This window comes from Myotis daubentonii, chromosome 1 (genome assembly GCF_963259705.1).
Source record: "Myotis daubentonii chromosome 1, mMyoDau2.1, whole genome shotgun sequence".
Classification (NCBI taxonomy): domain Eukaryota; kingdom Metazoa; phylum Chordata; class Mammalia; order Chiroptera; family Vespertilionidae; genus Myotis; species Myotis daubentonii.
In genome coordinates, this window is record NC_081840.1 from 175,907,065 (window position 1) to 175,931,428 (window position 24,364).

Here is a 24,364-nt window from a genome sequence, read left to right on the forward strand (position 1 = left end):
TTTTATCTGTCCCAAGTAATATTTGGGAGAAGTTCTTATAACGACTGAAAAGTTTGAGTAACAAACAAAACAAAACAACAACAAAAAAACCCAAACAAACTCAGAAAAACAAAATCATTTAGGAATGAATAAATAGGTTGTTTTGAGACAAAAAAAAAATTACCTCATCGAGCAGATAGGCATAGAAGCAGTGGGAATTATACTATGTATAAACTGTACTCAAAGTTAACACTGGAAAACACTTAGCAATGCTCTTTGGCAAACCGCTTTGAATATCCTTTTTGATCACTGAAAGACACTTTTGATAGCTCAGAATCCAAAAATTACTCATTCTGTGACATCTGACTCATAATTTCCTGTAAATCTCCCCCTTTGTATACCCCCTGTTTTATCAATAGCATTGTCTGTATCTGTTTTTCACTTCATACTTGCTAAAGGGGATGGAAATTTTTATGAGGAACCATGCAACATGTTTAAATACAGCACTATTTATAGATCTGACAAATATGTGACCTCAAGAACAAAACAGGATCTCCTGATTGTGTACCAGCATGTTAAGGATATTATCAGAAAGTTTGTACACATTCAGGAAATTCTGCACTTGAATAAGGAATTTGGACAGTATTTTAGTTAAAAAGGAGGTGGGTACTGCCATTCTAAAAGAAGTAGAATTTAGCATCTTACATTAAAAATAACATATACACAGACCCAACAATCTACTTCTTGAAATATTTTTCTTTCACCTATACCTTTTATCTAATGCATGTATAATGAACACCACATTGGGAGTTTACCTCTTTTTTAAAAAAATATATTTTTTATTGATTTTTTATAGAGAGGAAGGGAGAAGGATAGAAACATCAATGAGAGAGAAACATCGATCAGATCAGCTGCCTCCTGCACACCTCCTACTGGGGATGTGCCGACAACCAAGGTACATGCCCTTGTCCGGAATCGAACCTGGGACCTTTCAGTCTGCAGGCCGACGCTCTATCCACTAAGCCAAACCGGTTAGGGCAGGAGTTTACCTCTTAAAGTGTGAAATAAAAAATAGTTTCTCACTAAAACATGACTTGATGAGCTAAGATGACCTTAATGTTTCCAATATAAAACTTAGACAAAAAACAAACAAAACAAAAAACTAAGACAGTCTCATAATCTTGATGCTTTTGACATAGCTTATCAAGAAAATTGAAATAAGACACATAAAATGTTTTAATTTTATTTGGAGGAATATGTTTTTATATGACTAAAACTGATTATAAAATAAATTCATCTTTAACACACAATCCAGATAATTCTTCAAGTTGTTATTTTCTACTCCTAGTTTTTTTTTAAAGATTTTTTTTTTATTGATTTCAGAGAGGAGGGGAGAGAGATATAGAAACTTCAATGATGAGAGAGAATCATTGATTGGCTGCCTCCTGCATGCCCCACACACCAGGATCAAGCTTGCAACCCAGGCATATGCCCTGACTGGAATTGAACTGGTGACCTCTCAGTTCCTTGGTCGACACTCAACCACTGAGCCATGCCAGCTGGGCTCTATTGCTACTTTTGATCAAGCTAAAAGGGCATCATATTAACTATCTATAAGTTTTCTCCAAATTACACATACAGAGAAGAGTGACTTCCTCAATTTAACACAGAGCTTTGTACAATTCAATCTGCTTCTTCCTGGTGTTCATACCCAAACACTTTTGCTTCTTTAAGAAAACTGTGCAATATCAAGCATAGATCTGTCTTTTCTCTTACCTCTTTATTCAAAATTACAAAAACAGGGTCATCACAATTACTATTATATTTACTATTATATAATTACTATTACTATTATGGGCTATCCTATCTAATAATACAGAAACATGGTAATTAGCGTACGACCGCTACCCTTCCCATTGGCTAATCAGGGAGATATGCAAATTAACTGCCAACTAAGATGGCGGTTAACCGCCAACAAAGATGGCGATTAATTTGCATATGTAGGCACAATGCTGGGAGGCGAAAGGGAAAGGACGGAAGAAGCCCCCTGCCACTGACGGTGATCCGAAACCCAGGGGGGAGCTGAGAGCCGGGGGCAGGGCAAAGGCGGCCCTGGGCGCCGCCTTTGCCCTGCTCCCCAGCCGTGATCAGAGAACCTGGCGCCTTTGCCACCTCCGACCAGTGATCCCGGGAAGCAGGGGTGGAGCCCACAATGGGAGCTGGGCAGGGGCAGGGGCGGAGCTGGCAGTCTGGGGAGCTAGGGGTCCCTTGCCCAGGCCTAAAGCCTTGGCCAAAGACGTTAGGCCTGGGCAGGGGTGGAGCCTGCAGTTGGAGGGTGATGGTGGACAACGCCTTTGGCCCAGGTGTCAGGCCTGGGCGGGGGGTGGAGCCGTCAATTGGAGGGGTGTGCAGGTCCCAGCTCAGGCCTGATACCTGGGCCAGAGGCATCATGCCTGGGCGGGAGGCGGAGCCAGCTATGGGAGGGAGATGGGGGTCCCCTGCCCAGGCCTTACACCTCTGGGGGAGGCATCAGGCCTGGGCAAGGGGCAAATCTGGCAATCGGAGGGTGATGGGGGTCAACACCTCTGGCCAAGGGGTCAGGCCTGGCAAGGGTGGAGCCCGTGATCGGGGGAGATGGGATTCCCCTGCCCAGGCCTGAAGCCTGGGCTAGAGGCGTCAAGCCTGGGGCGGGGGTGAGTGGGGTGCCAAGCCGCAGATTGTGTGAACTACAGAGGAAGCACCTTTTCTGACTGCTCATTGGCTGAACTCCTTGTATGCCAATGGTAATATTCTTAGTAACTTGGGTAATAAGAATCCAGAAAGGTGATCTAGGGTTTTTCACTACACTCCTGGTGAAAAAAAGGAAGGTCCGCTGCTGGAGGGCTAAGAAATGTCATATCCTGCCCTAGCCACTTTGGCTCAGTGGATAATGCCTTGGCCTGCAGATGGCAGGGTCTGGGTTCAATTCTGACCAAGGGCATGTACCTAGGTTGCAGGCTCCTCCCTGGCCGGGGCCCAGGTCAGGGCTCATGCAGGTGGCAACCAATCAAAGTGTTCCTCTCGCTTTGATGTTTCTCTCTGTCTTTCCCTTTCTCTTTCACATTCTCTAAAAATCAATGGAAACATATCCTCAGGTGAGGATAAAAGAATAATAAAGAAATTATTATTATATGAAAGACACAGCTTGAAAATGCCTAAAAAAAGTTGTCATTTTTTCATGGTGATGGGACTGGAGTCCGTGTTGATAAAAAAAACCTTGCTGGCTGCGGTGACTGGCAGTGGCTGCAGCAGTGGGGTGATGGGGCTGGTGCCTTCCCCTGATCAGCCCAGTCACCTCCCACAAAGGGAGGCCAGACTGTGGCTTAGGCCCGCTCCCCAAGGGGAGCTGGGAGTGGCCTAAGCCGTCAATAGGACATCCCCTGAGGGCTCCCAGTATGTGAGAGGGGGCAGGCTGGGCTGAGGGACACTCCCCCCCCCCAGTGCACGAATTTCATGCACCGGGCCCCTAGTAGTAATATAAAATGCCATTGTGCAAATATAATGTCCCATTAGGTACAAAAATACTTATTAAGGCTTTCCTCAGGTAAAATAAAACTTAACTAAAATAAACAGACTATATTAAAAGGTATAAGAGAGAACAGAAATTACATAAATTTAATAAAAATTAAACATTAAAGATAATTTTGTTGTAATGTATTTAATTACTTGGAGTCTAAACCTTTAATCACATGGCTAGAGTTACTTGATCTATTAATGGTTTACAGCTGTGAAACAGTGTCTGCCAGAATTAATTGGCTAAGGGGCAAGGTTTTGTTAATTTCCAAATTATTCTTTTGTATATGGTGGCACCTGAATGATACAAATGGAAATAATGATTTTAAAAGGATTCCCATAGTATGGGTGTAAGTTCTGAAGCATCCTCTGGTTCTCTAATATCACATTACAAATTTCAAATTAATGCTTAACATTAGCAATGTGCTTTTGTTCATGTAAGGGACCTCTGCACACACAAATAGAATGCACATCAAACAGTCACTACTGCCTTGACACTTTTCAGTTTAAACAAAGTAAATTAATACACAGCTATAATACCACCATCCTAAGTTTGGAACAAGAATAATACCTAATACCTTATAAGAAAGCTGAGTATTTCAGTATAAAAATGAACTCTTAACAGCCCAAAGTGGGCTTTAAAAAAAATACAAGATGACCTCTTTTAAACCAGGAAAAACGTAGTGAATAATTAACTTTTTACATAACAGGTTACTTAGTAGTAACCTCATTATTCATTCAACAAATAATACTTAGTGAAATCCTGCTTGTTGAACCTGTTCAATCGTTCAAAAGAGGTATTACTCGTTATCTTCCCACAGGTTTAATGCCACGCCTTCAGAATTTCCTAACTGTTAATAAGTACTGACAATTCTAAAAATCAAGCACAAACTATAAATAATCAGAGCCAATTCTAATTTTAAAAGATTCCAATAACTCAAACTTGAACTACTACAATGTCTTCACATAACTGAGTAATTTTGTGGGTATGGAAAGAGGAGGGAAAGAAAAAGGAAAAATGGAGAAAAGAGGATAATTTTTAAAAATATGAACTTGATTCTAATAAAAACAAAAACAAAAAACCTGTCACTGTTTCCAGGAAACGCATTAGTATTACCTTTTCAGGTCACATACCTTGGTCTGTGTGACTGGCCTTGACTTGGAGTTTCATCTACTCCTGGGAGACCACTGTTAGATTCAAACCTCTTTGAAGCTTCACTTTTTCTCACTAATTTAAGTGAAAAAGGAACAGATGATAATAATATGAAGTGATCTTATTTAAAACTCAAGCATTTAGCAGACACAGATCCATATTCAAATCATATTCATATAATTGAATTAATGAAATGTGTAGAGGTAAGTCATGTTGTTTTTAAAGACAATGAATTATTTTCTGCTAGGGGCCCAGTGCACAAATTCATGCACCTTGAAAAGAACTGTGGGCAATGAGGCTGTGGTAGGCACAGGGACTGGTCTTGGCCCATCCTCTGTGTCCCCACCTGGCCCTTCCCGCCGTGGCTCCCGGTCCCCTGTCTGCTGGCAGCCCTGCTCCTGCTGCCGCCACTCCCACACGCTGACAGCACCAGCCCCACTCAAACCCACTGACAGCGTGGAGTGATTGGGGCCAGCGCCAGGAGCAAGGGCTAGTGGTGGCTGCTGCCCCGATCACCCCTCAGGAGCAGGGGGGGATGGAGAAGCCCTCAGGGGTGATCAGGGCTGGCAGCCACCGCTTGCACCCGCTGATGGCTCTGAGTGATTGGGACTGGCACCAGGCACTGGCAGTGGGTGTGAACAGCATCTCCAGCGCCAGCAGCAACTGGTACCCACCTTGGTCTGGCACCCCGGCTCACCTGCTCCACCATCCTACAGCAATCAGTTGTTCCGCCGTTCAGTCTATTTGCATATTAGCCTTTTATTATATAAGATATTATGAAAATGACTACATTGCTGTTGGTGAAGCTATTATTAAGCTCTTATAATATTGTTAAAACGAATAACTGGCAGCTTTTTATAATTCTTAAATTTTTATATAGAATTATTCGTTTGTCACCTCATAACTCAGTGCTACTGAAAAAGAAGGACAATCACGGTTTCTTAAAAACATTTTATTTTCTGAGATGCCTCTCACCTTGTCTGAAGTCTGAGTCAGAGGAAATAATAGATGGACTTTCACTGGAGGTACTAAAGATATCACTGTGGTAAGTTTTGTATCTTCGAATTGGTTCTAAATGGATTAAAACAAACAAAGAAACATTAGAAAGGAAACTCATTAGCTGTTCCACACAAGTCAAATAAAATAGTACATGTACTATGGTGAGAGTGGAACATTTTATAGAATGCTTAAAATATAAGATTGCTGGATGGTACTCAAATAATGTGCTTCCAATTTGGAGTTAGTCTGGCATAGAGGTTAAGAGCCTGGACTCTGATGCCAGATTGTATGGGTTTGAATCTCAGTTCCACTAATTGCTAGTTGTGAGATCTTAGGTGGGTAATTTAACTTCCTGTAATCATTTTTTTAGCTGAAAAGGGGGCATAACAATACAGTACACCTCATAGGGTTGTTGGAGCATCAAATGAATTAATATAGGTAAAGCTGTTAGGAAAGAGATGTTATATAAAAATCATCATTGACAACCAGTTTTGAATGCTTAATGAGTAAATTCTCTGTGTTAGATGCTAAAGGAATAGAAAATCCAAAAGCACAGTCCTAAGCTCAGATAATAAGTACAAAATACCTAATTCAAGGAAGGATGTTTAATGTTTGAGATGAGTAAGCATTAAGGGTGGGGGAGACTTGTCGGGTTGTGCATTGTGTGCTGTAAAGGGGCAGGACTCCATTAAAATCTAAATTCTACCTTCAAAATGTTACTGACTTGCCCTCTCTTTTCATACTCCCCATAGTTATCACAGATCATCATTCATTTCATGCTGGACTCATCTCATATTATAATTCACATTTCAGAGAGTAAATTTTTCAGAAACAAAAATCGAAGCATATTGCTATATTTCTTAAGCTTCTTCAATCTAGAGTCTTTAAGGTACAATGAAAAAACTCCTTAGCTTGAGGTTCAAAGCCTTTTATAACTTGACTAGAGGCCTGATGCACAAATTCATGCACGGGTGGGGTCCCTCGGCCTGGCTGGCGATCGGGGCTGGCTGATCGGGACCTATCAGGGCCAGCTAGCTGGGGGGAGGGACCGCAGAAGGTTGGCCGTGGGAGGTTGGCTGTGGGAGTGCACTGACCACCAGTGGGCAGCTCTTGCATTGAGTGTCTGTCCCCTGGTGGTCAGTGTGTGTCATAGTGACCAGTTGACCGGTCTTTCGGTCGTTTAGGCTTTTATATATATATAGATCTTCAACTAATTATATAGCAGTGACTGTTGATACTGTAAAGTCACAGATTCACTTGTTGAAAACAGATTAAAAGTACAGACCTCTTCCTTCCCACTCCCTAAAACACACACACACACACACTTAAATAGAACTTTAGAAACGCAATGCAGGTAAAAGCCTATTCCAATAGCCTCATGGTCATCTACTTCCCCAGACAAATTCTGCATTCATGTTCTAGATTTGCAAATTTATAACCAAAAGCAGATAAATTTTGGGGCTCCTTCCTGAAAGATACTCTCTCTGCTAGGAATGCTGTTGTCCACTCCAGCTTTTTTTTTTAAAGCTAGACACTTTTTTCTTTTTCCTTTAAAAGAAGCCTTAACTTGAACACAAAAGCGTTCATGACCACCTATCGTCCAGATTGGGCAAGGCTTCCCTCACTTTCATATTGCTTTACACATAACTGGTTGCAACTCTTCCACTGCCTAATAATTTTCTATGTGTTCCCTCTACCTAAATTATAAACTCTCTGACAAAAGAGATTTTTTAAAGATGTATCTTTAGTATTTACCAACTGTTTGCTAGCAAGCACAAAAATAAATATTTTCTGAGTGAATATGAATGAATGGATGAATGAATAGACAAATATAAATGTTACAGAAAGGACACCGATGATCTTCAAGAGGACTGTTTCCATTGCAAAGACAAGCCAGAGGCCAAATCAGAAAGGGTTAAAGAAGGACCAGCTGGTAAGGAATTGAGAAAATTCTTTCAATTAGTTTAGGGGTTTGAGAAAAGAAGAAAAATTTTTTAAGAAGACTGAATGAGGAATCAAGAGTCTTTTTGGCAGAGTGGAATGTCTGAGCATGATTTTAGGCAGTGGATGATAAGACTACAAATAGGGGGAGACTGAGGTTGTAAAGCATACTAGGGAAAACTGCTGGAAAAATGTGCTGAGGAAAACAGGAGGAGATGGAAAAAATCCCCAATACACCTGAGACAGTTAGTTGGCAAGGTGATATAATCTTTTTTTCTTAAGAGAAAGAAATGATGGAAAAGAAGTGAAAATAGAGGGAATTCCCAGATATTCTTATCAGAAAGTTGACTTACTCCTGGTAATAAAAAGTGAATCAATTCCTGGGAGCCTGTTTAGCGGGAGCTTGAAAGAGTAAAGACTTTCTGCTGTGAAGAATGTGGTAAGTCAGCAAAAACCACATGAAAGCTTTTGTGTAGCCATGAGAATTTAGATTAGGCTAGAAAGCATGAATTGTATTGGAACCAATCAGAAAGGTTTTGTGGCTTTTTCTTGGCTCTAGAGATAGCAGACCATGGGAAATATCTAGATCTGAGGAATGACATGGAATACTTGGCAGAGATAACCAAGGTATGGGAGGGAGTCTATTTCACTAGTTTGCAAACTTGAGAACAGGGACTTCACAAAATGAATTATTCCTTGTGTTGAAAGTTGTTCAACAGAGAATGTTAAAAAAAGAGAGAGAGAGATGAATGAACGAATGATTAATGTGATTTGAAAGGATTACAGATGACAAAGAATTTTACATATTATTTAACTTTAATGGACATAGTTAAATGATTATTTAAGAAGGGTTATTTTTTTCAAGGAGCACCAAATAATTTTTTGTTTCATTTTTGTAGAACTCCCATGCTAAAATTTTTGAGGAATTTTCCCAAGGTGACTTGGCCAAATTCCAAACCCAGCATTGCAGCACAGAGAGCAGTAAAACAACAAAGCCAAGGAGAGGACCCAGGTGTTCACAGGCAATACAGTTTTACCTTACAAAGAAGAATGGGAAGTCACAGAAGTCTACTGTATGACTGAAGCAAAAAGGTCAGTCACTAGGATATTATACCAGGTAATAGTAATTTCACAAGCCATATTAAGTGAATTTACTGTTTCATTGCTATTTCTGCAAAGTAGCTGCAAAATAGTAAATAAATTTTAATTTCCATTCTTTGGTGGTGCTTTGTTCTTATACTATTTTATGTGTCTGTATTCTTCTCTCCTGCTAGCCTATATATGTTGTGTTTCTTTTTTCTTTAGTTAACTTTGACAACACTAGTAAACTTTTTAAATTCTTGGGTTCCCTTCATAAGACATATTAAGGTAATGATGATCCCCTTTCTAAAATACAGCAATAAATCATCTTCCCTTGATCAACTATTGGTTTATAAATGTTTTCAGGACCACACCTGGGGGCAGAAAGGGACCTGCCTTATGAAGTTTTCCTGCCTTAAAGAAATAGGGCACTAGCACTCCAGAAACACAAACCAGATGATTAGCGAGGCAATACTATTATGGGTAAGAAGACATTCCCACCCCCAAAGATTTGAGTAGAGGTGGGTCTCTGTGTTACTTAAAGTAGTAGGAATCTTTTTTGTGAGCTTCTGTATTCTGGAATAGATCTATTAAAATGTTGTTATCTACGTTCCTTTCATGTAATGGCATGGCAGATATAACCAGATTAAAGTTCCTAGGTAATATTTATTGTTCAAGTCATGCTTATAAGAAGGTTATAATCAGATTCAAGTTCTCATCCAAAATTTACCACTTACTCATGCTTATAAGAAAGGTTAGTCCTTGTTAAGTACAGGCTTTCCATTTCTGAATTAAATAGTAAATTTAACCATTTCAGAAATTATTATAAAATTACACATCTCTTACCATGAGTATCTTGCATTATTAGCATATGCAGAGTGGCACATTTTCCTTGCTTACAGATAATTTAGGCAAGAAAAATTACTGGCTTTTTGATATGATCTACATAAAGGCAAACCATAGACACTAACTAGAGAGAGAACAGTTTTCTTCCTCTGTTTTGGCCTGCAGAAAGGTAATCCCTAATTTTCCATGAGCTGTCCTAACATTATTAACAACTTTTCTTTTAGGAAGATACTACAAATGTTTCTATCTATATTTAAATGCATAATATTAACACTTTAGATTTGGTCCAGACCCCAGGAATGTGGTATTAACTGAATGAATAAAAAAACCAAACTTTTTATTATGAAAACTTCTGGACAAGAAAACAGAACAATCAAGTTCTCATATAGTCATCTCCCAGCATCAACAAAACCCTGTGATTGTTATTTTAATTAGAAAGTATCAGAATATTTTTTAACAAAGAGATGCTCCTAAGAATCTACATTAATAAAAGAGAAACATGGTAATTGGCGTACGACCGCTACCCTTCCCATTGGCTAATCAGGGAGATATGCAAATTAACTGTCAGCCAAGATGGCTGCCGGCAGCCAGGCAGCTTGAAACTAACATGAGGCTTGCTTGCCTCAGTGACGGAGGAAACCAACGTTCCCCGCCTGCCGCTGCAGGCCTCTGAGCCTGCAGTTTCAAACATTGTAACAAATATCGCCAGACTTCAGCCAGCAGATTCGCAACATTGTATGCAAAGGCCAGAAACCTACTTTCAGCCGCGTGGAGGCCTAAGAGCTGGAGCCAAGCCTCAAGCTAAAGCTGGCCCAGAATAAAAAATAAAAAAAAAAGGAGCGTTTGGGAACTTCAGTCACCCCCAGCCTGAAAACAGCCCTCAGCCCCTCACCCAGACTGGCCAGGCACCCCAGTGGGGACCCCCACCCTGATCCAGGACACCCTTCAGGGCAAACCAGCCGGCCCCACCCATGCACCAGGCCTCTACCCTATATAGTAAAAGGGTAATATGCCTCCCAGCACCGGGATCAGCGTGACAGGGGGCAGCGCCCAAACCCCCTGATCGCCCTGCGGCTCTGTGTGTGACAGGGGGCCGGGCCCCAACCCCCTGAGCAGCCCTGCTCTGTGCCTGATAGGGGGGAGCTCCCCAACCGCCCCCCCCCACGGGCCCTGCTCTGTGTGTGATGGGGTAGAGCCATAACCTCCCCATCGGCCCTGCCCTGAGTGTGAGAGTGGTGGCACCCCAACCCCCTGATCGGCCCTGCTCTGTGGGTGACAGGTGGTGGCGCTGCAACCTCCCCATCGACCCTGCCTTGAGTGTGACAGGGGACGGTGCCCCAACCCCCCAATTGGCCCTACCCTGAGCATGACTGAGGGTGGCATCACAACCTCCCAATCTGCCCTGCTCTGTGCATGATGGGGCGGCGCCCCAACTCCCCAATTGGCCCTGCTCTGAGCCCGACCTGGGGCTGCACCTAGGGATTGGGCCTGCCCTCTGCCACCCGGGAGCAGGCCTAAGCTAGCAGGTCGTTATCTCCCGAGGGGTCCCAGACTGCGAGAGGGCACAGGCCAGGCTGAGGGACCCCCCCCTCCCCCCTGAGTGCACAAATTTTTGTGCACCGGGCCTCTAGTTTATATATAATATTACAAAGTTTTTTTAATGCCCAAAATTCTTGAATTGTGTTCAACAGGCCTATTAAGAATGTTTAAATACACACTTTATACATTTAAGCTTTCACTATTACAATTGCAGAACTGAATTTATTTGCCTTTTGTGGGATAAAATTAGACTTAAAATCTAATTTTGGTTTGCAAATTTCTTATCTCAGCTATTAACTATTTCAATGAAGCCCACACTCCGCAAATCAGTGTACTGGGGTTCATTTAGTGTCATAATTATTCCTCATTTCACTAGACAGTTTCCTTCTCTGACTTCCAATGAGTACTTAGTTTGCAGATGTGGAAAATGAAGTGGCAGGAAAGAACCTGAGTGTAGAAATAATAGGTGCAAGAGGACAAATGGGCAAGTAAAATTAGCCTGGGCACATACCACCAAATCAGAAGAACCACATTGGGCGTGTGCGAGTGTATGTATATAAACACATAAAACATTTGGAACGATATTCTCTCTAAAATACATTTTGTGGAACAGAGGTGAGAAGAATAGGGACTACAGAAGAATGGCTTACAGAATTAGCATTTGGATAGAAGTCTAGTTATAGAGATTTCATAGTCATACATACTTTGATATTTAAAGATATCTTTTATTCCTCTTAGTATCTTCTATAATTAAGAGTATACTATTTTTTTAATCAAATACAAGGCATAAAGACCTGACATTTTGTTATCCTTTAACTGTAATCTGATTCTCTAAACAAAATTCACTTCAGCTCCAATATCATAGTGACTCTACTTAAATAGTAACAATAAAAAGCAGCTTTTCAATAGGCTAGAATGTTTTGTCCTGGGCTCTTAACAACTAAGAGTCATGATTTCCACCACCACTGAGCATATTTTAAACATACAAAGTTGTGGCATGTGACCATACTTTTAATGTTTAGAAGATTATAAAGATTTGAAAGATAGTCTCAGTTTACATAACACTATTTCAGGTGAAATATTCAAATCCACAATCTTCACATTAAGAGGAATCTACGCCAGCACAAGCTGCAATCTAAAAAGTGACACATATTCAAGCTCAGACAAGTAACATGCAAAAAGTAAGACTCCCAATTGCAACATCAAGAATTAAATAACCACTTTTTGCTTGGCATTTATTTACCTTTAATACATGACTCAAATTACAGAAAACAAATTTCAAAGAGAAATGCACAAAATGACTGGTTTTGTAGCTCAGAACTATAGAATTTTAAAACCCTGCATTTTTAAGGTTATGGACCCTAACAAATAAAATATTTCAATTTTCAAATAATGCAGAGAAACAAAAATAATGCTGTTATGTATTCACATATGAAGTGTTTTTCCCTATGCTTTCTTTTCAAGGAATTAATCTCGGGAGAGTAGACATTGTACCTTTTAGATGTTCACTGGAGTCTACTACATTCTATATTATACCATGCTGTAAGATACAGGAACAGAATGTATTCTAACTCCTTGAGAGCTAGATATGATTAATAAAAATTTTAATCAGGAACATAAATTATACAAATATGGACATAGGTAAATGAGGAAGATTATATGGAGAAATGCTCAGGAACCATACTTTAGAGATGTAAAATTTGTGCAGAGTAAGAAAGGCAATAACAATGCACAGCCTCCATTTTCCTCTCCTCTCCTGGGGTCTTGTGTGATGCAGTAACCACAAAGCTGGGCCATGACTTGCATGGCTGTCCGTCTTCCAGCACCTCCAGGATCCTGCTGTTAGGACTTCTCCGCCTGTCGTTAAGCTTTCAAAAAGAACAGAGCTCTAAAGCAAAACGACTGCATTTGTTGGTCAGGCGATGACTGACAAGTATGTGATTTTCACTGGGAATCGGACAAAACAGAAGGAGGTGATTTCTCATCACTATAATTCGTCAGAGAATATTGTTGTATCCAATGTCAGAAATAGCACCACTGATTATACTTAATATTTAATATTAACAGCCACAATGCAATACTCAGTTTAGATAAGCAATTATGAGTACCTATTATATGTAGATGCTAAGGACACAGTTCTGAGTTAGATTAGGCCAAAAAAAAATGGATGTCCAACAGGAGGAGAAACAAACTCTTCAAAACAAATAGTTTCAATGAAAAACATAAGCCATCATCCTAAACTGAGAAGCTGAGAGAAAGCTTCCTGAACCAGGCAATGACTAAAAGCTCTGATAGTCTCACAGCAGAAAGCTGCGTGAATAAAGACATAGAAATACAAAACTGCCTATAGGAAGGGAAGGGGAGAGGGAGGAAGTGGTGGGGATAGAGAGGCAGAGAGAATGTGTACATGGCGTTGGAGTGAGGTGTGAGATGGGAAGTGCTCAAGGTTGAGACTCAAGAGACAATCATGGAGAAACTTGTATGCCGTGATCGAAAAGGAGCTAAAATTTTATCTTGCTCAGATAATGGAAAGTTATTAAATGGTCAAGAGAAGAAATGAATGGCAGAAAAATGGAGGACAAATTGTAGCTGCAAAATCAATTTAGAAAACTATTTCCATAGTCCACAGGAAACAGAAGGTACTGACTGGGGTGGAATAAAAAATATTTTAGAGGTTACAATTGCTGGGTCTTAAAAACCACAATGATAGCAATACCCATTTTAAACCTTTCTTAAAACGTACCAATCCATGCTTCTCAGAAGGTATAGAGGTAAAAGCCAAACTGGATCTATGTTAAACTATGTGTGAGTTAGATTTAAATTAGGTACCCAATTTCTGATAAATTAATCTAGGATTTCTGGGGACTCCAAAATCAGTATTATGTGACTATGAATACAGACAATGAAAAGTTTGTACTAGTTTCAACTGTAACTTTCCTTAGTGTTTAAAAATACACGTTCATTTGTTTCCCCTTGGATAAATCAAAAGAAGTAAATGTCTTTTCTCATTTATATTTTAACTAAAAAAATGACTTACTGGCCCTAACCGGTTTGGCTCAGTGGATAGAGCGTCGGCCTGCGGACTGAAAGGTCCCAGGTTCGATTCCGGTCAAGGGCATGTACCTTGGTTGTGGGCATATCCCCAGTAGGAGGTGTGCAGGAGGCAGCTGATGGATGTTTCTCTCTCATTGATGTTTCTATCCCTCTCCCTTCCTCTCTGTAAAAAAATCAATAAAGGATTAAAAAAAATGACATTGTATACCTCTTCTCAAACCAATCTTTCCTCAATAAGAACATTAGTATTTTATACTGGACTAACTTTATGTGAGAATGGTCTGAAGCTACATTATTCTAATACAGTAGCCACTAGCCACACATGGCTATGTAACTGCTGAGTTGGACTCTAGACAGAGAGCATTTCTTCCACTGAAGAAGTTCTACTGGACAATATGAACCACTTTACAACTCAGCCTAGAAACGGTAGGCACTTGCTTCTTTCTGGCTGAGTAAGATGTTGAATCCAGATCGTCTGTGCGAGTACGCTCTGTGGAGACCCAACTATATTTGTATCTTAGTAGTATAATAATTAAGTTATTAATACCTAAAAAACATGTGATATTTGACCAACACCACATAAAGTCCCTGCTTATTCATAATTACTTCTGTGGAACTGAGCAAAATAAAAACTGAATATTAATGCTATTTAATGTCGCTCTTGGAGTATCTAAATAACAACTCAATCATATCTCTGTTTTCTCTTCAAGGAGAAATAATAAGGTGAAAAAATAAAAACCAAATAGTTCATTTTTACCAGTTTTGGATTTTAGCAAAGAGAGGTAAGTTTTGAAAAAATGTTCTTTCTTTCCATAGAATGTCACTGGAAGCATCCTACATGATGAACTGTAACATATATTAATCCATCTCTTGCTTTTCTCAAATATAACTATAAAAATGTACGAGCTTTCAAATTCAATCTTCTCAGGGAAATGAAACATTAAGGACCCCAACAATGAGAACAAGCTCACATACTTGAGTGTTTACATATTGCAGCTGCAGAACACAGACTTTAAGCTGTATTCACAGGGCAGTCACGGAACAGCAAAACTAGGCTAGACCGAGGGCACAGCATTGAAAGGAGGGAAATAATAGTTAATTTTGATGTAAAGTAGATTGGCTTAGAACTCCTTAAGTAATATTTAACAAGTCACTTTTGTAGGATTTAATTATATCTGTTCTTCATACTTCCCCTTCTAGTATTACACAGAATACAGAGGAGTTTTGACTGTTGGAAGCAAAATGCTATTCATGGTCCCCACCCAGGGTGTGGAGCGCTCTTTCTATACTCACAGTACTGGTTCCAAGTCACTGTCTACAATCCGGAATCTGCTGCCAACCTACAGAGTAATGGATGGGGAGTGTATGGTAATTACATCACAAGCGAGATGACAACAAATGCTCCTCTTAGAAAACAGACAATTGTCTCAGATCTTGAGATGAAGTGGAGAAAGACAGAAAAGAAAAACTGAGAACAAGGAAGGAAAATAAAGGAGTAGAATAGGAGAGTCCTATGGTGAGGTGAAAAAAGTGGAATGAAAAGAATAAAGCAATAAAAGAGTGACATCAAGTTTTAAAATTAGTTTTCACAAGCGAAACCTGTTGTTTCTTTCTGTCCCTTCCCTACTGCTTTATGGATACACAGAAGTATCTGAATGCTTAGGTGTTAACAATCATGGTAATAATCTTACAATCTGTAAACTTGGACTATAGTTTCTTTCCTGGGAGCTTTTTTGTTCTTAACTTTGTTATTTTGTTCACAAAGAATTCAGAGCACTCAGTGGCAACCACTGCTTTGTGATAGCTTACTCCCTATCTCATCAGTTACAGGATATCCATCCTACAGAAACTACCTTAGTAAAGCCCAACAAGACACTAACGACCACAACATGGCATGTGCCACAAGGGAACTGCATCTTAACCCCCTCCCAGTGTGGTTTACTGTAGAAAGAACCAACAGTGACTCATTTTGAACCTTTCTTTCATAATACTGTCGTGTTTTCCTGTATTTGAAGAGATATAATTTTATTAGCTTAGAAAGAGACTTAAGGGGTTTGTTAGGCGGTTAGTTTAATGTCCAATGTCTCTGGCACTAAAACAGTTTTCCTGACAATGTATCTGGTTTCTGCTTGAAATCAGAGTAGCAGTGGGGAAAAAAAATCTTATTCTGGGGCTCAGGAGACCTGCATTCTAAATACAGCTCTGTTATGAATTATGAATCTCCTTTGGCAAACTAGTTTACTCTGGGCCTCTGAAAATGAGCTGTTTGGTTTAAATGGTATCCAGATTCCTTCCAGTACCAACCTCCATGATGTTAAGGTCTGTTCTCCCTCTGATGTTGGCTGGTGATTGGCTGGTGGATGTCAGCTGAGAAGCCGTGGAGGTGATTTAGATAAAGTCTCCTTTCAAGAAGATGGGCTAAGGAAAGGGCTATCCATCTGAAGTTGAAGGAGACAACTCTCCTTCCTATAGTTCAATGAGCTTCCTTGCACTCCCAAAAGGACAAACTGAAATGCAGTCATTTTTTTCCTTCCGATTGTTATATTAATTCAATGAATAAGCAAAATGTCATATAGAGAAAGACAAATACCATATGATTTCACTTATATGTGGAATCTAAAAAACAAAATAAATGAACAAAACAGAAACAAACTCATAGATACATAGAACAAACTGATGGTTGCCAGACGGGAGGATGGGGGCGGGGGGACCGGATACAAACCAGCAGTTACAGAACAGTCACCGGGATGTAAAGTACAATATAGGGAACATAGGCAATAATATTGTAATCCACAAATATGGTGTCAGGTGTGTGCAAGACTTATGGGAGGAAGGATTCCGTCTGTAAGTTATATAAGTGTCTAACCACTATGCTGCACACCTGAAACTAATAGAATATTGAATGGCAACTATAATTTTAAACATTCCTTAAATTAAAAAAAAATTTAGGAAGTGACATGTAATGGGAAAGCCTTAGACTGGAACTCTGAAATCTATGATGGAAATCTATAGTCTCCCATAATGATAAAAACTCTATCGTTAACTTGCTATGGGGTCTTGGGTACATTATTAAATCTTCACAAGCCTAAGAACATGTACTCTAAGACCTCTTCTAATTCTAAAATTAGAATTTTAGAATTCCTACGCAATAGCAAATGCCAATTTAAAGATCACAAAAATTGTACAGAGCATTAGCAATATTGTAAAATGCTTTAAAACAAGAATGTATACTTTTTAAATTTCATTCTGGAATGCAATGCTCTTTTTCATTAAGGTATAACTGATATACAATATTATATTAGTTTCAGGTGTACAAAATAGTGATTTGAAATTTATATACCTTATGAAGAGATTACCATGAGAAGTCTAGTAACCACCTATCACCACACAGTTGTTACTGACTAAATTCTCCATGCTGTACATTACATCCTTTGGACTTATTTATGTTATAACTCTAAGTCTGTACCTCTTAATCCCTTTCACTTTTTTTCCTGTCCTCCCAGCACCCAACCCTCTGGCAACTATTAGTTTGTTCTCTGTATCTATGAGTCAAACAAGAGTATTTTAAGAGAAAAATGTGTACAAGAAAATGTGTACATTAATAACACCCACTGTTCTGCTTGATTTATCACACATAAAAGGGATCTGTGGAGCCTGATTTTCATGAGAATTAAATGAGATAAATGGGACTCATATTATTTTCTATTCTATTTTTTGTATACTAGCTAAAATATTCTATTAGCAATTTGTACTGTTGTTTGCACAGCCAACACATTATCTCACCTTTAGAAAAAAGACACCACAGTACAAAACCAACAAATTACTCAACTAAATAACTAAAAAGAATTACTGCTTTTGAATTCCAAACATCAAACACTCCTTTTGCATAATGCTTTTAGTCTAAAGCAAATATAATTTATTACTACTTGCAAGTTTCTATATAATAATGGAGTTTATCAAAGTGGTCTAAATGTTTCCATAATAATAGCAACATTTTTAGGGTGTTTTATTTAACTTGGTTATAAAATATACTCTGGGGGGAAAATGCATAGATTCTTTGTGGGAGCAAATGCTTTTGAAAACTCTTCAACAGCAAAGAAAGGTTTCAGGACGACAACTGTCCTGTATCGAACAATTCAAAGTGCATTTGATTTTTAAAGAAATTTTTCCCCCTTTTCTTATACCTCTTACAATGAATCTAAATTTCTAAAACTGAAAACTGTGTTTCATAACATGTTACCATTTTTAACAAATAAGGGTCTACAAAGATTTTACATCATCTTTGCAAATATATATGCATATTTGGAAATAATTAGTCTCTCTGAATTTCCTTAACACACACTACCTGAGAAGATAAAGGCTTATATGCAAACTGGGACATAATTTGGCTTGATATTCATTTTATAGGTAATCAAAAAATCACCTATTCAAAAAAATATATTAAATAGAGTATTGTAGCATAATTTAACAGGTTAAACATATTTTCATTAGTGTTTGATTTATTTTTTAACTCTCAAAGATCAAGTGTAAAAAACACTATCAAACTTCACTAGTATTAATTTATCAAATATTAAGTCAAATCTTTTGAGAACATTAAAGTTATTTTAATTATAATATTCTCATTTTAAGAAAACTATTCAACCTCTTAAATGTTAGACAAGGTCATCTATATTGGTATCTATCTTCACTATTTATATTCTGATGCTATCATGGTTTATTGATTTGAATAACTTAGGTTTTGGTTTTTTATTACATACGGGCAATATTTCTTTACATTAATGTATCCCTGAAGGCATGCTCATAAGAAGGCCAGGCTAAATTACTATTTATATGCTAACTGCTGTGCAACAGTGAACAGTCATGAAATACAACTTCTTAAAGGGGAGAGTATTTTAAACTGCAGGCAGTGCCAATTCTTTGCTGTCAAACTCTAAACATTTACAGATCATAGTTAAACAGTGAAATCATGCATAAAACAAGTTTCTAAGTTTTATTTCCTGTATTTGAAAATTCTGTATTTGAAGATTACATATGACCATCTCATAACATTAGCTAATGTTTTCTAAAATGCATGTATTTTCAAACCCTTAACATCAGTTAAGTGTTCAATAATCTCCTCCATAATTTCAAATTATTTAGTAATTTGCAAATCCTGAATTTAAACAACTGCAAAGCTTCTTTTACTAGAAGTAAAGAACAATGTAGGGAGTATGTTCAGTTCCAGAACTATGCTTAAAACTCAAAGAACAACAAACCTTTAAAGCCAGAGTACTTTAAAGACAGTCTGTGAATAAAAAATATTCTACTAGAGTAATGACCTTAAAAATGAATATGATCCTTGATGATGTGACTACTCTCACTAAACTAGAAAGCTCCTTCAGGTTCCCCTTCATCAGCTATACCCCAGGGTTTGTCTGAAGGCAAAAGGTAGTTATAAAAGTTTAATCCTCAAAAAATGTAGAGGATTAGATAAAAAACTCTATCTTATTTTGTTTTCTCTTTCATCTATCTACATTAAAAATAGCCTCTATCCATGTCTAGAACACAATTTTACTCCATTCAATATATTGAGCTTTGTTTGTGAATCAGATATTGTTAAAACAGAGCTTGATACTGCAAATAATATGAATTTATCATTTATAGTTATTTTTATGCCTCTCACACTAATTATGTGATAATCTGATTTATTAATCACTTTATATTCATTATCCAATTCATCTATTTTTGTTAAGAACATTTTACAGATGGGGTAACTTAAGAGTTATTAAGCCCAACTGCTGAAGAATCACATAATGATTGAATGGAGTAAATAATTCACACCTAGGCTGTCTGACTTTAAATCTATAAAATTAAATACTACCCTTTAAAAATTCAGATTTGAAATTTCATTCTAGACCAAAAAAATTATAATCTCCAGGAGCTGTGTCCCAAATTTTGTTTTTAAAGCTGGTGGTTTGGGAACCACTGTCCTACCTCCACACTACTCTGCCTCTGTCTTACTTCTATGAACCAGTCTTTACGGAAGACTCCCACAAAACAGAGCATGACAGCCGGTACTGTAGAGGGTTAAAAAGAAGTAGGAAACATGGTGCCTGCCCCTGAGAAGCTTACAATCTAAAAATATACTACCCCCCCCAAAAAAAAATACTACCCCAAATATTGAGACTATAAAGCGATTGGACTGGATATGCTTAGTAGGGACAATTCTGTTAGGCTTTTGGTAGACGGGAGAACAGATACTGATAGAGAAGACTAACCTGAGTACAAATGGTTGGCAGTGGAAACAAGACTTGTGGTATTGTTTAATAACCCTTTTTATTAACACAATTTTAAATGTTTCAATTCAATTCTCTCTCAAACACTCACAAAATTACTAACCTTCTACATTCATGGCTTCTCTCAGAACCTGAAGTTTCTTTTGTCTCTCTCGGATTCGGTCCAAAGCACTTGATATTGCCGAGGAAGTTGGAAAGTCTCGCGTGTGAAACATAGGATCCATTTTCTGAGGGCCAAAGATATCCAAGGCTATGCTTCCGTCTGAGTACCTTGCCTCCTTTTTTCTAGGAGTGGTGGAAGTCCGCACTGTGGTTGCCTCAGGGTGACAGTGTCGGTATCTGCCAGGCTCCCCAGAGGAGGAGTCTCTGTCAGCTGTGCAGAGCAAGTCCATGGACGAAGCCCAAATCTTCTTCTTGGGAAGCACATCAATGCCAGGGGTAGCTTTTTTGTCTGGGCCACTAGTGTTGAACTGGTAAGGAGAGCAGGTATTTTCAGAATCTTCATGTCCAGAATTATTATCTGATAAAATGTCCTTGAAATAATCTTCCTCATCTTGTGTGTCTCTGATGGACAGAAATCCCATAGACTTACTAAGCCCTTTGTTAAGAAAGGTCTGATGAGAGAATGGAGACTTGTGTATGTCTAGTGCATCAGAAGTAGAGCTTCTTCCTGGAATGATAAGAATCTATCATGTATGCACAGAAGTTTTTGAAAATAACTGGAATGTAACCTTACTATTGACAATGAAAGTGGTGACAATTTTCTAAATCCTCCACATGGAGAATGAGAGATGGATGAGATGGATGGGATGGTCATGGTCGTGATGATAGTGGCAGTGAAAAGAGATGCAATATTTGTATAACTTTTCATAGCTCAATGATTTTTATCTAATAAAGTCAATAACATTTCAAACTTTTATTTTTTTGAACAATATCATTTGATATTCCTCAGAAGTGAATTACTGGTTTTTAAAAAATAGATAAAAGTGTCTGATACTATCGAGTTTAGCAGAATATTAATTATCTGTGAAATGGTTTTGGGTAATAATAGAATGTATAGTTTGCTCCTTTAACTTCAAACACATATTGATTCAAACACGTAATTCAAGCATGCAATACTTCAATATGAAGCCCTGGTATTCTCTGGTCATTTAAATATGTTTAAAGAAGAAACAAAGAATTCTTGCTATATTCTGAATGGGGGAAAAAGATTATGGCATTTGAAATTCTTAAGTATCAAAGTTTTATTATGATTATATACTTTTTTATTGTGTTTAAATTGTGTAAAAAAGTTAATTTTTTTCATGAAAGATTATCATGTACTACATAGTTTTTTCGCTCGAACATAATGTACCAATATTTATCAATTGGAATAAAGTACCAATTCTTATTTATTCTTTAGTCCTTGATTTAGTTCAAACTAGTAAGGATTCTAATTTTCTAAGGCAGCAGTCTGTAAATGCATTGCGACAGCAAAAATACCCAACCAGAAATTAATTTTTTGAATTCATAGTTCAACAACAACAAAAATTATATATAGGGTTCTACTATTGAAAAAAGAAACATAGCCCTAACTGGTTTGGCTCAGTGGGCAGAGCGTCGGCCTGTGGACTGAAGGGTCCTGAGTTGGATTCCGATCAAGAGCATATGCCCGGGTTGTGGGCTTGATCCCCAAGGAAGCATGCAGGAGGCAGCCAATCGGTGATTCTCTCTCATTATTGATGTTTCTCTCTCTTTCTCTCTCTCTCCCTCTCCCTTCCTTCTGAAATAAATAAAAATATATTTAAAAAAAGAAACATAGAAGAATGCTTTGTAGTTATTAACCCAATAGCCCATAAACACTGAAGATTTCCCATGTGACTATCTTTGATCCTTCTTTGATTTTTTTTTTTTTTTGCTATGTACACAATATAAATTTATATTCTTGATACTGACCTCTTCTGGGAGCTCTAAGCTTATGTAATTGGAACTGCTACTGGTATATATCAGAAGCACCTCGAACTGAACATGCTTAAAACTAATCTTTTACTTCCACATCCAGAGATGACCATTCTACCCCAGTTTTTCCAGTTTCAATAAGTGCACCATTATCAAACTACCTACTCAAAACAACAATACAGGCACCATCCTCAAATCCTCCATCGTCCTTATTATTCCCCATATCAGGTCCACCAGAGTGTGCTGGCTATTTAAATCTCAAAGATCTTACTCCATGTGACCCCACCGATTCCAGTCATCACCCTATTCCCAATTAACATGATCACTTGACTAGATAATTGCAATAGCTTCTGAACAGGCCTCCCTGCTCTTCTACTTCTTCATCCAACCATCCTCCATTCAGCAGCCAGAATTATCTTTTTGGAATATAAATTCCATGATGCCACTACCTTGCTCAGTGAGTCTCAAAGGCATATGATGGCACTCTAAATAAAATCTAGGCTCTTTTTGGTCTGCCACTTGAATCCTTTTCAGTTTCATCTCCACTTCCTTTATCGGGCCATGGGTTTTTTTTCTCTGTTAAGCTCTCTTAGATGTTAGGGCCTTTGTAGATTCTTTTTTCTCTGCCCTGGAATGGTCTGCTCCTGACCTTCCTCTTGGTTAGTTGTTTCTTATCCTATAGTTTTTTTAAACATGACTTCTTCACTGAAGCCCACCCTGACCACTACTGAAGCAGAGCACTTCCAAGTGCACCACAAACCTATCCCATATGTAACAGGTGCATTTATCATTCTCTTTTAGGTGATTAGTATTTACTAACAATACATCAGCAGGCCGTGGTATCCTAAGAGAGCCATGCCTTCTCACTAGCCATGAGGCCCAAAACTGACCTGCTAATAAGGTGGCTCTTGGATAACTACTGTTTTATAAATGCTAGGTTTTTATTGCCATGTTAATGATAGTCACTATCTTTAACTACACAACTAGATGTGTACTTGCCTGATTAACACTTCACAGGTGGATACTCTATATAGTATCACATGTAGCAATATGGTATCATGGTTGCTCCATGTTGCTGAAGCACTAGGGGAAAAAAGTTCACTAATCTGAAAATTCAAAATGAGAGTTCAAATATAAAATCTGGCTATATAAATGAGGAAAAAAACATGGAAATGTAGGCTTATTTATTAGATGCTTATGTCAACTAGATCAGTGAAACCATGTACTGTTAACACTAGTGTTATTTACTTAGTAACAGTATTTGAGACTAGATAAAATGCAATGTCTTCAATTGCTTTCCTGATCTTTCTAAGCATGGCCCACGCTATTATAATTACTTTATCTACAGGCAATAATCAACACTGAAATCATTAATTAAGTACACCTAATGACTGTGCTCAATACCCACTTTGATCACAGGAAATGGTATTTCTCGAAGCAATGCCTTTGGATCTACTCTTAAAAGATTTCACGTGAAAACTTCCCTGATATTTCCCATCCTGGTAGAGTTAGTACCTCCTTCCACTATACTCACGGAGCATGCTGGACCTCTTATTAGGACATTTCTTCCACTGCATTAAAGTAATTCTTTATATTATATATATCTATTAGCACTCCCACTCATTCTCCCCTCCCACTCCCAACTGGAATATTACCATAATATAAGGGACCATGTCTTATTTGTTTTTGTATTTCTAGTTCCCAATAACAGAGATTTCAAAAGAATGCCTGTAGAATGGGTAGATTACATAATCTTTTGAAAGTGTTTAAATCAAAAGCTTAATCCACCAGAAAGATTACTGTATAAAAACCTGGGTTTTAATTCTAGCTTTGCCATTCAACCCATGAGCTTGGGCACACCACTTAATATCCATGCTTCATACTTCCTTCATCTACAAAAATGTGGACATAATTTGTTATGCCTTCTTTTTAGAGATGACAGAATAAATGAACTAATTCATATGAACTATTATGAGCTCTTCTAAGGAAGGGCAACATAAAATTCTAA

The 24,364-nt window shown here is 38.3% G+C and overlaps 1 protein-coding gene across 7 annotated transcripts in view; it reads right to left on the reverse strand.

Annotated features, from left to right (window-relative positions):
* Nucleotides 1–24,364, reverse strand: part of PTPN13 (protein tyrosine phosphatase non-receptor type 13) — a 212,032-nt gene that overhangs the window by 100,090 nt on the left and 87,578 nt on the right. For all 7 annotated transcript variants that reach the window (XM_059666077.1, XM_059666071.1, XM_059666082.1 and 4 more), the window contains 3 exons: nucleotides 20,522–21,088; nucleotides 5,660–5,755; nucleotides 4,666–4,759 (listed from right to left, as the gene is read on the reverse strand). In XM_059666077.1, coding sequence (XP_059522060.1) covers nucleotides 4,666–4,759; nucleotides 5,660–5,755; nucleotides 20,522–21,088 — 757 coding nt within the window. The remainder of the gene's footprint in view (nucleotides 1–4,665; nucleotides 4,760–5,659; nucleotides 5,756–20,521; nucleotides 21,089–24,364) is intronic.